The sequence below is a fragment of the Onychomys torridus genome, chromosome 1 (genome assembly GCF_903995425.1).
Source record: "Onychomys torridus chromosome 1, mOncTor1.1, whole genome shotgun sequence".
Lineage (NCBI taxonomy): Eukaryota > Metazoa > Chordata > Mammalia > Rodentia > Cricetidae > Onychomys > Onychomys torridus.
In genome coordinates, this window is record NC_050443.1 from 71,241,998 (window position 1) to 71,255,571 (window position 13,574).

General features: G+C 38.1%; 1 protein-coding gene across 7 annotated transcripts in view; it reads left to right on the top strand.

The window, feature by feature from the left end:
• Nucleotides 1-13,574, top strand: part of Dlg2 (discs large MAGUK scaffold protein 2) — a 901,904-nt gene that overhangs the window by 437,710 nt on the left and 450,620 nt on the right. For 4 of the 7 annotated variants that reach the window (XM_036186483.1, XM_036186442.1, XM_036186452.1 and 1 more), the window contains exon 9: nt 10,999-11,154. The exons of the other annotated variants lie outside the window; for them this stretch is intronic. In XM_036186483.1, coding sequence (XP_036042376.1) covers nt 10,999-11,154 — 156 coding nt within the window. The remainder of the gene's footprint in view (nt 1-10,998; nt 11,155-13,574) is intronic. 7 annotated transcript variants of the gene reach the window in all.

A 13,574-nucleotide genomic window follows, 5' to 3' on the forward strand; every position in this document is an offset into this window, starting at 1 on the left:
TTGTGAAATGATAAAAAGAAAAGTCTAGGGACTGTGGAGAATCTCTTTGACTCCCAGGCACTTATCCTATTTTAATCTTATTATACAGAAACATATTCCTTTATCAAGATGAGGTGAGGATTGAAGGAAGGACTTACATTGGAATGAGTTTCTTTGACACCCACATCACCTAGATTAGTATCTAGTACATAAAAATGGTGATTTCCTGGGTGCCTCCCATTCAGTAGGTGATTTGTGAGGCTTTGCATATTTCATGTCATTTCATTTTGCAGTCATTCTATGTAATAGATGTTAAGAACTTATTTTCCAAACAAGGCACCCAAGATTTAGACAATTTGAGTACCTTCCTAGTCATAAGTAGTAGGAAATCATTGCATGCCAGATCTTACAGCCCCAAACAGCAAGCTCTTTCCTTTGTATCCATAGCTTCCCTGTGTGTTTTCTAAATGCACTAAAGAAATGCTAGCTGGATGAATAGATGCACTAGTAAAAAAGACTACAGTTGCTGTAAATTTGTTGTAATGGTGTCATCATTTCTATAGAGGACTTTAGTAGAATATCATTTCCCTGAAGTCAACTAAACCTTAACTGAAATCTTCTTAGGCACTGAATATATCTGCATAATTGAAGACATTTGAGACTAACAAATTTAAATACAAATATGGTGATGCCACTTAAGACATTCCATTAGTCATGAGCAATTATTCACAACACTGCTTTTACCATTTTAACAGTGCCTTTTTAGTACCCATACATCTCATAGAAATACGCTGTTCATCATTGAGCAAAAGCCCTCAGAAGGAAATGTTTTTATTTTCTAATTCTGGGGTGTTTGAAGATGTGTTGCTGTTTGAGTATAACAGTACCCAAAACAAATTCCTCAATACAAATCCATCTTGAGTAGAAAAAAAAAAAAAAGCACATAGCTAGAATTCCTTTTTTCAGCTTTACTGAAGTATGATAAACAAAAATTTTATGTATCCAAGGAATGCAACATGATATTTTAATACACATTGTAAAATGCTTCCCACTGGCAGACTGCTTAATACAGTCTTTATACAACATAGTTATCATTTGCAATGGGACAGGAAGGTGGGAATAAGTTCATTTAAGATATAGTATTTCATGGAGTAAAACTATTTTTAAAATTGCAACAGAAAAATGTGATTAAAATCAAAATTTCCCTTTATCCACACTGCTCAAAGAAAGCATCATTCACATTTTTGTAGCTTTTGTACAGTTACATACAGAGGCACAAATATTTCTTTCAAAATTGATATACACTGTATATACAGATTTATGGCTTTTGGTCATCAGTTTATACACTGAGCAATTTTGATGTCCTTGAAAAGTCACTTAGGAAATATAAAATGTGGTAGAAACGATTTTATAGAGCTATTATCCAGAAATGAAATGATGTTGGATGAACTACTTTGCCTATGCTTCCAGACTTCTCTCTCTCCCTCTCCCTCTCTCTCATTCTCTCTCTTTTCTCTGCGCCTCCATTCTCTCAATTGTGCTCTGTCTCTCTCTCCCTACTAAGCAGAAGAATAAAATTAGTGCCTTACTTCATAACTTTCTTAATCACACAAATTTAATTAAACTGTATATACTATTTTAGCTCCTTTTCACTTAAAAGATTTTGTGACTATTTTGTGTGTCATCAAAACTACTCAGAAAGCAGTGGTTCTGATGCATGTGTGTGTGTGCAATACTAATGACCGTGTATGCTTTTCCCAGTGTTTTGCCTTTGCCTTTTCAAACCCCATCATCAATGAAAATTCTCTGAATACCTTTTGTGCTCGACTTGGCAGGGCACATTCTTAGAAATGGGATTTTTAAATTGTAGACTGGAGGTTTCATCATGATCACCTGTGTGTAGGCAGGAGCTCTATAGCAGTAAGGTGACATAATAATGGTGCTGTTATCAACTTGAGAGTGGAAGAACATAGGAGAGGTTCATTGGAAGATAGCTGGGGTGAGGCTGGAAGGAGGAAAGCGGGGGGGGGCAGGAATTAATGTAACTATATCAATTTTAATTAAAAGTATATTTTTAAAAAGTGATGACACTGCATCCTGATTTAGATAGATCTATAATATGCAATGTATAATTTGAAAGTGAAAGCACTGGAGTTTGTGTGTGTGTGTGTGTGTGTGATCAACTATTATTTAAAAATTATATGTCTTCATGTAGAAGTGAACATGGCCATTGTATGAAGTAGTGAGCAAAATAAATTCAACATATTTGCTAATTCAAAAAATACAGCAAGTCAAAAAAGAATGTCAAAGTCAACAGCAAATTATTCTTCCAAGTAAATAGTTGTCTTTCTTTCCAGTACTAAAAGCAAAGTACTGTCAAGGTAGGGCAGCCTGCAAGGTAAAGGAACTGCATGGTATGCAGGTAAAATAAAGATACCCAATTAAATTTTAATTTATGCAGTGATTAATAATAAACACACTTCCTTTGTGCCCTATGTCATTTAACTAAACAGTTCTTGATCGTTTACCTGAATTTAAGATTTAACTGAGTACCTTATTTTTTATTAGTTAAATTCAGCAACCTAGAAATAATTATAAATATGGTTTGGTCATCATAAAGAGAGCTGATCCCAGAAACTGAATTCCCATCCTCAAAAGTGACAAGATAGGTATATCAACCTGATGACCTACTGCCCAATTGCCTATTAACACGTGTGATAGTCATTTTCACTGTGCTGGGTGCTGTCCATACATCATTTTATCTAGAGCAGTGGTTCTCAGCCCTCCTGAAATTGTTGTGACCCTTAAATAGGTTCCTCATGTTGTGGTGCTCTCCAACCATAAAATTATTTTCATTGCTACTTCATAACTGTGATTTTGCTACCATTATGAATTGTAATGTAAATATCTGTGCTTTCTGATGGTCTTAGGCAACCCCTGCAAAAGGGTCTTTCAGCCCCCAGAGGGGTTGCAACCCACAGGTTGAGAAGAAGACACTACTATTCAGGTTCATTGACAAGGAAACTGAGGCACAGGGGTGAAAAGTTTTCTCAGGCCCCTAAAGCTTGTAAGTATATCTAGACAATTAGACTTAGGGATCGTTTTCTTTGTTTCTTTTTCTTTTTACATGGGAGGTAATTGCCGGTGAGTTTGAGAACAGGTAAAAGGAAAGACAAAGAAGAAGCATAAAGAGAAAGTTGTAGCTATGGCAGTTTGTGCCTGTAATCCCAGCACTTGAGACTAGGGCAGGAAGACTACATGTCAAAAAACAACCTGGACTACATAGTGAGTTCAAAGCCTGCTTGAACAAGAAATAAGCAATCCAAATGAGACCAAATCAAACCGAACAGAAAGAGTCCCCGGTGATTCTCCAGTCCCCCAGGAAGAGACACCAAAAAAAAACAAAAAACAAAAACAAACAAACAAACAAACAAAAAAACCATGTGTCTGTTTTCTGGGGTGCAGTTTAAATACCTTAAATATCCTGTGGGAGTGGTCTTGAACATCTCTGCAGGGAGGAGCCATGTTTGGCAGACTTCAGACAGGGCAGGATTTGGGGGTAGATAGGAGGGGAGGGAGTTGAAGTGGAGCTTCGACCAGAATATTCCAGACTCTTTGGGGATATGGGTGCCAAGGACTGAGGTAGAGCTTCTGCCTGAACACCTGTCTCAAACAGAGGAAAGCACAACAAAACACAAAACAAAGAAGGGCTTCCCGCAGGAAAACTCAAGACTAGCAATCCAGCTCCTTAGGTCTCCACCTCTTGTCATCAGAGTACAGCTCCCTGTGGGTCCCCAGGCACTAGTATCCTCTCCTCTGAAGTGGCCTGGGTAACTGCTCTTGCAAGGTTTCCTTCTAAATAAAATGTTGCTCCTTGAGCAGAAGAAGCACTTAGCCTTTCTTACTACTCTATACTCAGTGTTCATTATTCTCTCCTGCCATGCTCAGAGTAAGTCTCTGATAAATGTGTGGAACAGAGGAATAAATATGTAAGTGAACAGTCAGGTGACTGAACTATTTAAATTGCACCCAGTTGGAAGAAGGTTAACCTCCATGGCTTCCCATCAGCATGACTGCTAGAGTTGTAAACAAGATCTGCATCATCCTGCAACTTCATTTCCTATGCAAACCTTTAATAAATTTCTAAATGAACCTGGTTTTCAGGCTCATCTTCAAATTTTTCTTGCTGTTGATACTTTATGAAAGCCCCATCACCCCACTTCAATCCACAATGGATCTTCTATTCCCCAATTACCACCTTGATAACTTTCACATCCTCACTTCAGACTCTTTCAAAAGTGGCAAGTAAATAGATGCATACACTACTCACTGCCCTTCTAGCCCCAGGTACAACTTTGTGTTGTGTTTGACATAATGCAATAGATTTCCTAAATCATTAAAATTTGCATGAATATCAACTTTAATAGCTATTATAAAACATCTTGTGGATATATCTTTGTGCCCTGGTCAAATATTGTATTTTTTAATTCTTTTTTGGTCTAATATCAAACCAGATAGCTTTCTCTATATAAAAACCTTTGTGCACATTTTAAAATTTTCGTTTTAAAACAGCCGACTATAGGGAGAATGTCTGAAAGAAAAGACAGGATTACAGCTAAAGCTCCTGAAATATACTACCAAATTGCTTTCTTGAAAAGTTATAAGAGGTTTCACACTCCATAACACCAGCAATATGAGTGTCTTTCTTGCCATACCACAACTAAATGATGATCTGTTAGCTCAGAAACACTGTTTCTATAATACACAGAAAGAGACACTTGATTTAATTTGCATTAACTTCATCCCCACTGGGGTCCAGCATTTATATGTGTGTACCTATTTGCTATTTCTATCTTTTCTTTTGTGATTAGATGCTAGTGACCTTTGTTTAGTTTTTATTAGGTGCTGCTATTCTTATTTATTTGTAGGAAACAACTCAAAAATACTGATAATTTCATATGAACAGATGCCTTTTCTAGCTTAGTGCTTAACTATATGAGTTTTTTTTTTTAAATCTTAATTCTGTGGCTTTAAGTTTCTATATAGTTAATTCTCATGTTTCATTGGACTTCTCTTTACAAGGATACTAGGTAATTATTAAATTACTACTTGTAGATTTATTTCTTACATTTAAAATTTAATTAAAAAGAAAAAAGTGAATAAAAATCATAAAGAATGATTTTATAAAAGTCTGAGACTTTAAGTACTAGTTTAGGACATTGACCTTTCCTCCACTAACCCAAATCAGGGTCTCAGAGTCCTTGGTCTGGCCATACTTCTGCCACTGTGTGTTTCAGGTAATATTTACTTGAGTATATTTCAGAATACCCCTAGATCTTCCTGTACCTCAATGTTCTCATCTAGTATCAAAGTATCATGACCCTCTTTTCTTCTTCGCTATTCATCTAAACACTCCATGACCCAGGCTGAACCCAACTGTCTTGAAAAGGCCTGTTTCATTGAAACCTAAATGCTCTTATGGAATAAATAAAACATCTTAAGAATTCAAAACTTTGAAGATGATTTTTGAGTGATATAGTGCTAACTCTACCCTTTCTCCCTTCAATGAGTAAACATGTTAAAAATAGAATTGAGAGTGCTGTTGAGAGAAAACAGTAAAGCAATCCCATTTTCTATTTTAAAAAGAAGTATTTTCAGATCCTGGTACACAGACTATTATTAATAATAAATTAGTTATGGCCCAATAGCTTGAAATGACACCACAGCTGTGAACCCTACCAGAAAAAAAATACTATAAAGATGCAGGCACACACATGATGCGGTAGAGTTGGTCCTCGTCTGTTGTTGGAAGCACTGAGAATACTGGAGAAATTTAGAGAAAGTGGTCAACAGGTTCCAGGGCTGTGACAGATTATTAATGACCTTTTCAATGTCAGGAGTGAGCATGAGTCTTCAGAAGACACCATTATGAAGAGCCTTTTGTGATAAAAGCTACCACAATCACTGTCTTTGTTTTGTCCCTATGTAGAGAATTCTGAGTACATGAAAGAAAAATAGTGTAACATGCCCAGTTTGGAAGAGTTTGTTTCTATGTATTCTCATGTAGGAAGAGACCTTCTGAAGAGCTATGTATTCCTGGAGGATTGAATTTCAGAAAATAATCATGATAATAATGGCTGCCATTGGGGGACTGTACAGTAAGAACCCTGGGCTAAGCTAAGACACTAAATATTCACTCCAGGTGCAAAATTTAAAGGAACACCAACAAAACTCAGTATTAATAAAATTTCAATGCAATATTTAAAAATAAAATTAATATAATAGATCCAGTCATGAACCAGATATCAACATTTGAAAGACAGGATTGGCTTGGTCTGGCCTCAGATTCTGTGAGGTTTCATGGAATCAAGGTATCACACTTTTCCTGAGCAGCATAATCTACTTGCAGTGACTGAAAGTATGTTTTATTTTTTCTAATTGCAAGCAAGAGATCTGACCTAAGCTCTGCCAAGGGGATAAGGCAGGAGGTTTGTAGTTGATTTTCATTGAACAACAAAGGTCACAGGGAACAATCAGGGAAGTTCAGTGGCCTACATACTCCTCCTAGGCTGCCTTATGGGGTGGACCTAATTATTATTCTAGCAAGAACCCAGACTGTGAACCCACAGACATTTGGACATGTATAGTAGAGGTCCACTCTGGTTCTCTATAGTTAGAATATGCCTCTACAGTGACTCTCTGTGTGTCTGCATTTCCTTATACTGACAGCTAATTTCTCTTTCTTTACCTTTATTCATAACTATCCAATTCTTTTTTTATTAAGAGATTTTCTATTCATTTTACATTCCAACCACAGATTCCTCTGTCCTCCCTCCTCCTGCCCCCTAGCCTTCCCTCCCCCAACCAACCCCCCATTCCCACCTGCTCCAAGGCAAGGTCTCCCATGGGGAGTCAGCAGAGCCTGATACATTCAGTTTAGGCAGGTCCAAGCTCCTCCTCCCTGCACCAAGGCTGTGCAAAGTGTGGGGATGAGAGCTTAGAGGAGCGGAAGGTTCAAGCTGGAATGGGAACAGAGTGGGAGAGCAAGGAAAGAGATACCATGATAAATGAAGGCACCATGGGAATAGGGAAAAGCAGAGTGTTAGGGAGGTTCCCAGGAATCCACAAGGATGACTCCACCATAGACTACTGGCAGTAGTTGAGAGGGTACCTGAGATGGCCTACTCTGGTGAAGAATGGCTGAATACCCTAACTGTCATCATAGAACCCTCATCCAGTGGCAGATGGAAGCAGATACAGAGATCCATGGCCACATCCCAGGAGGAGCTCCAGGAGTCCAATCGATAAGAGAGAAGAGTGATTCCATGAGCAAGGGATATCAAGACCATAACTGGAAAAAGTACAGAGACAACTAGCCAAACTAGTAGAAATGCATGAACTGTAGACAAATAGCTGATGAGCCCCCATGGTACTGCACTAGGCCCTCTGGATAAGCAAGACAGTTGTTGAGCTTGAACTGTATAGGGGTCCCCCAGGCAGTGGGATCGGGACCTGTCCCTAGTGTATGAGCTAGCTCTTTGGAGCCTAGTGCCTATGGTGAGACACTTTGCACATAACTATCCAATTCTTAAAGAAGAATCCACCTAAGTAGTCCTGGTCTTTGTTTTTCTCTTTTTCTTTCGATCCCTACTGTAGCTGGAAATTTTCTTGTGTCCTACCCAGGACATGCAGTCAGGTCAAATTTCTCCCATCTGTGCCTGCAGCCACTTGGTCCCAAATAAACACACAAAGACTTGTATTATTTTCAAAGAATATGGCCTAATGCCTCGGGCTTCTGGCTAGCTAGCTCTTATAACTAAACTCAGCCCGTTTCTATTCATCTATATGTAGCCATGTGTTCCATGGCTTTACCTGTGTGCCATTACATGCTGATTCCCGGACAGAGGGGTGGTGTCTCCTCTACCTCTGCCTTTCCTCCTCCTGTCTATATGCTTGAATTTCCTGCCTGCCTCTAAGCTGCCTTACCATAAGCCAATTCAGCTTTATTTATTAACCTATCAGAGCAACACATGTTCATAGCATATAGAAAGACATCCCACAGTACCTACTATACATATCACGAACTGCAGTAGGGGCCGGGTTCTGGTTAAATGGTCTGTTACACTGGCTATGACAGGGCTGAGTTGAGTTGAAATCTAGTAGGGGGAGGGGGGGGCATCACAGACAGGATAGGTTTTTTAAATAGGGTATGGATGCCGCATCCCTCTCCAATGTGCCATAATTGTGCGTGTGTTTGTGATTAAAAATATGAAGGAAGCAAAGCAAATAGCAAGTGCTAATGGAGTTCAGAGATCACCAAGGGCCAGGACTGTGTTAATTATATGCTACAAGAGCCTGCAATTATAAACCCATAGATGAGCAAATAAATGCTGATAGCTCAGCAGATGAGACCAAGAAGTTGTTTTTCTATGGCCTTTGGTGAGTGCATAGCAGGATAATGATTTATTTATAAATTCACTTAGAGATTTCACTAATCCCTTCAACTATCCCTTCCACTAGTCCTGGAAATAATGACAGAATAAAGAGAGCAAGTAAATACCTTTGTTGGATTTCCATATTCATTACTTTCTGATTCTGGGTGCTTATAACAAGATAACCAGGGGGTTGAGGATTTAGCTCAGTGGTAGAGCACTTGCCTAGCAAGCACAAGGCCCTGGGTTCAGTCCTCAGCTCTGGAAAAAAATATTTATATAACCTGGTCCTTTCATTGTGACTGGCTGACTCATACTGCAGAAAAGTATGTCCCTGCTACATTTCTTTACTGGAAAGATGGTGACATCTATTCCAGCCACTCAGATCCCAGTGACAGTGATTGGCATTCCTTATCTGTCTACAGAGATGACCCAGGGAACATAACTATAAGGAATGACTAATGTATTGGCTGCAGGCATTAAATGTTCTGGGGCTCAGGACTAGGAAGTCTTCATGGAGAATGGTGTACATGGGGAGGAACTCTCACAAGAACTATGGGCAGGCACGGTGTTCAGAGAGTAACTCAAAGGCCTCAATCTTCAGTGGGCAAACAAACCCTGCATGCCAAGTACTTAAAGCTTTTCTTTCATTTCTTCATCAGCAACATTGGAGTTTCATCCCTCTTTGTAACCTAAAAATTAATAAAGATATGAAATGTTTTAGACCTAATGGACAATCTAAAAATACTCAAAGTATCTCAGGGCTTTCTTAAAAGAACCAGGAAAATGTATTTTCTTAGTAAAGAAGGTTGAATATTATCTGTTGATTCAGTGAATTTTTTTCCAGTTCCTAGTATAAGCATTCTGAATACAGCTTGTGCAGCACTTGCAATGTATTATACTGAGACCTATATTTTACATACTGCATGGCAGAATCTAGGACTTTAATGAAGCTATTGGTTGAAAAGCTTCAAAGACCAATGACCTTCTCACCATCATTTTGATTTTGCTGTTTACTTGGAAGAGGACTTAGTCAAGGGTGCAATGTCTTAGTTTTTGTGTCTTCTCATTGATTCATGTCCATAGGCATCATGTTCTTACAGCCAAGAAAAGAAACTGATTCAGAGATACCTAGTCTTTTGCATGTGACCATGTGAAAGTAACATATAAACAAGGAAGAAAGGAATGGCAGATTAAATAGCAGAGTTACATGAATCTGTGACACCTACCCAGATTTACCTCTGCTTTCACAAGGCTTTGGATGATACCCAATTAAGCATAGATAAGTAATTAATTTATGATGAAGGAATATTGGTGGTGACCATAAGCAAGAAAAAAAGCACCTCCTTCTAAAACCCAATGTATTTCAGCTTTCCCCAAACACTGAATGGTTTAATTCTTGAATAATGTAGTAATATTATACAGACATTGAATTATTATGAAAATATAAGTAAAAGTTTAAAAAGTTCAACTCTTGGCAAAGTAGAAAGTCCATTTTCATTGCCTTGAATGTAATATGGTATTCAGAAAACAAAGCATTTATCTTTAGCTGAATATAATATAGCTACAATATTTTTGAGGACATATATTAGTCAGTTTTGATTTTTTTCTCTCTAAATATGGTACAACTGAACTAGGAAAAATGTTTTTTGGGTCTATAGAGTCAACATCAGACTGAAAGTTGAATCAGTTCTCCTGGGCACATAGGATCATCGTGGAAATGTTTTATATTCATTAACTCCTTTTTTCCAAGATTCTGTGCTGGCAGTTTAGAACAGCTTCCAGGTATGTTTTTAACACAGAGATTCAGTGAGTTCTCTGAATAGTTATAGACTCCAAATTACATAGTAAGGAAGTAGCGTTCCTTTTATTTTCCTATGTATGAGTGAATTGCAAATGTAACTAAATGTATTAGCCCTTACAGTAGGCTAACTAATATTTTTTTGTATTAAAATGACAACCATACATTTTATAAAAGTACATCTGAATTTTAGATCCTATTTATATAACAAAAGGTGACAGTACCTTAAACTAGATAATGTGTTTTTACCCCACATGAAAGGAACCCAGAAGCACTATAACCTCCCCACATGTCATCAGTGACACTGGCTCCATCAGCTCATCCTTTATGCTCAACTGCCTGCGTAATTTCCCTTTATCATCTAGGTTGCTCCATGGTCCAGGATAGTTATTGAAGTACCTGTCATCATATTGCTTTGAGTCTCAAGTTAACAGAGGAAGGAATTCAGTAGGAGATAATGACAGAGATCCTAGCAAAATCAACTTCCCTGTCAGCAGCCTTTTCAGAACACTCTCTACCCAGGCCACATTGGACTAACCACTTTGATGGTGCCATATCTTCTCACAACTGAGGCTAAAGAAGAAAGTCAATGCATGTATAACTAAATCTAAAAGTAACATGTGATGTATTAAGTATAAGTGAAAATTTGATTTGTACTGGGCTGTACTGATCAGTTGTCCTGGAGTTGGGATTTTCCTTTGAAATACAGTGAAATGCTGCTAGCTGCATGATGGGTCCTCCTGTGTGCTGACTAACTATGCGTCTCTCTCTTCCTCTTGTCACCAGGCCTCCGGAACCTGTTTACAGCACTGTGAACAAACTGTGCGATAAGCCTGCTTCTCCCAGGCACTATTCCCCTGTTGAGTGTGACAAAAGCTTCCTCCTCTCAGCTCCCTACCCCCACTACCACCTAGGCCTGCTCCCTGATTCTGACATGACCAGGTACTGCATGCGCTTCTTCCTCACTTGGCTCCAGTTGCATGTGCTTCCACAAGGACTGGTGGGTGGTGTCTGGCTCCACTCACTTGTGTGTACACTCAGCACCTTCCTTGTGGAGAGATGTTCTGCTTCCATGGAACAATGGAAGAAATTAAGAACATTGCTTCTTTTTTTTTCCTTGCTGCTGTGCTCACAAAGCACTTTCAGACATGATCATGTAGAGCTATACGTGTTCAATAAGGAAATAATTACATTGTTTCAGCACCATTTCCTTCATTAGAGGAATAAAAGAGAACATTTACTGAGTATTTTAAATAATACTTAATAAATGTTCACTATGCCTCAGATACAATGACCTAAATATGTACATACTATTATTGTCATTTAACATGTCAATTGGAATATTAACTTAAAGTCACCATATAACTGGCTTCCTGAGGAATTAATCAGTTTCCTAAAACTATAGGATTAATTGGTTCTATCTAACCATAATGAATATGAACAATATTTACACTTTGTTACTTGCTAGGTTTTTACATACATAGTCTTATTTAATTCATCCCTGCAAATGTAGAGATATAAAAGTCAAGGAAGGATATGGGATGTCCCTCAGCATGATCTTGCCAGTAAATACACGGTTCAAATTCAACCTTAGAATGTTCTGAGTTTTTCTGTAACAACTTTGCAAGCAAATTCTTCTATGACTAAAGATTGGACACAATTCTGCTTTAATATCCTAAAACATGCATATGAGTAATGAAAAGCCTGTTATCAAGTAGTAGCCAGAGTCACAGAGAAAGCAAGTTAGGAGAAATAAAATCTAGTGCTCCATGAGATGCTTGCAATTTAGTCTAGATGGAGAGCCCAGTTGGAAGATTCTTATGCATAGTAGTGCTTATAGAATTATGTTTTCAGACTCAATGTCTTCATAATGTTGTCAGAGCTGAAGAAAATACATACAGATTTTAGAATGGTTCAAGGTGAAAATAAATACATTAAAGTGATCTTCATTTAAAACATTTTTATTTTTTTCATGTTTTCATCTCTCATAAAACTAAAAAGAGAACTTTATGTTCTAGCTAGCATTTCTAGAAATAAATAAGAAAATTTTGAATGTCCCATCAGCTGGAAAAATGTCACTTATTGCAATAATTTAAGCTGAACAACACTTCATAGTGATTTATAAATATTAAATAAATCCTACCCTTTTTTTTTGAGCTGGGGATCGAACCCAGGGCTTTGTGCTTGCTAGGCTAAATGCCCAACCCCTACCTTTTTAATAACTCAAAAAAAAAAAACCCTCTTTATTGATGTGGTGACCTATGCAAGTTAAAAACAAAGGGCTGAGCTTTCATAGCCGTAGGAAGAAAGGAAGATCTTTACACCACAGTAACAACTTCCCTGTGGTCAGCTCCCTATGGTCAGCTACACATGAGTGGCTCTGTACACTGAACTCTTCTTTAGCCAGTCACTTGGCTAAAGAACTTCTTATGAATTATTTCCTTCAATCCTCAGACTCAGAAAATGTGGTCATCATTTTACTTTTCTAAATGAGGAAGTAAAGATTTGAGAATTAACTGCTTTGTCCCCGATCACCCACTAAAAGACAGATCTATGGGGGTCAAGCCCAAGGGACAGATGACCTGGCAGAACAGGAGGCATCCCTTACAGCGACACAGGCATAACATCAGAGACATCTCTGCTCACTGGAAAATCTCCCCACCCATTGATTTATTTTTTCTCTGTCTTTATCTTTTTCTCATCTCTATTTTTCCGACTCACTGTAAGTGTATTTTTTTTTTTAATGAATGTGAGTTTTACATTGATTCCACTCCACTGAGGATCTCGATTGATCACTCGTTAAAAATTCACCAATAAATAGCTGTCAGGGTCTAACTCTGGTGTGAACCCATCAGACTTAGTTCTTTTCCGTCTACTTCCTGTAATCATTATGATGAAAGCAAGAAGATGTTTCTTTGTTTTTCAGATCAAAGCATTGTGGTTAGTTCAGCATATCCTTTTCAAATCACATGCCCTGAGTGATTTTGATATGTGCCGGTCCCCAAACCACACCCACCTTCCCCACGACTATGGGGATTCTATTTTCTGTTCATACTAATTCTGTCTCCTTCCCCCTCCTTCATTTTACCACTCTCTTCTCTTTTATCTCTCTAGGAAAAAAAACAATTCTACCCCGATGTATATGTGCACCCATTCTAGAGGCTTTTTCAGCAACACACTGATACCAAAAGTATTCAAACCCACTTAGCTCCTCTTTCTTCAAGCTCCAATTCAATGAGTGACATCAACATTGGCCCAGTGGTTGAAGTCAAAGACCTGAGAATGATCACTTAGCACATGAGTCTTCCCACCTCCATCACTGAGTCCATCATCAAGTCCAATTGATTCTACCCTCAAAATAA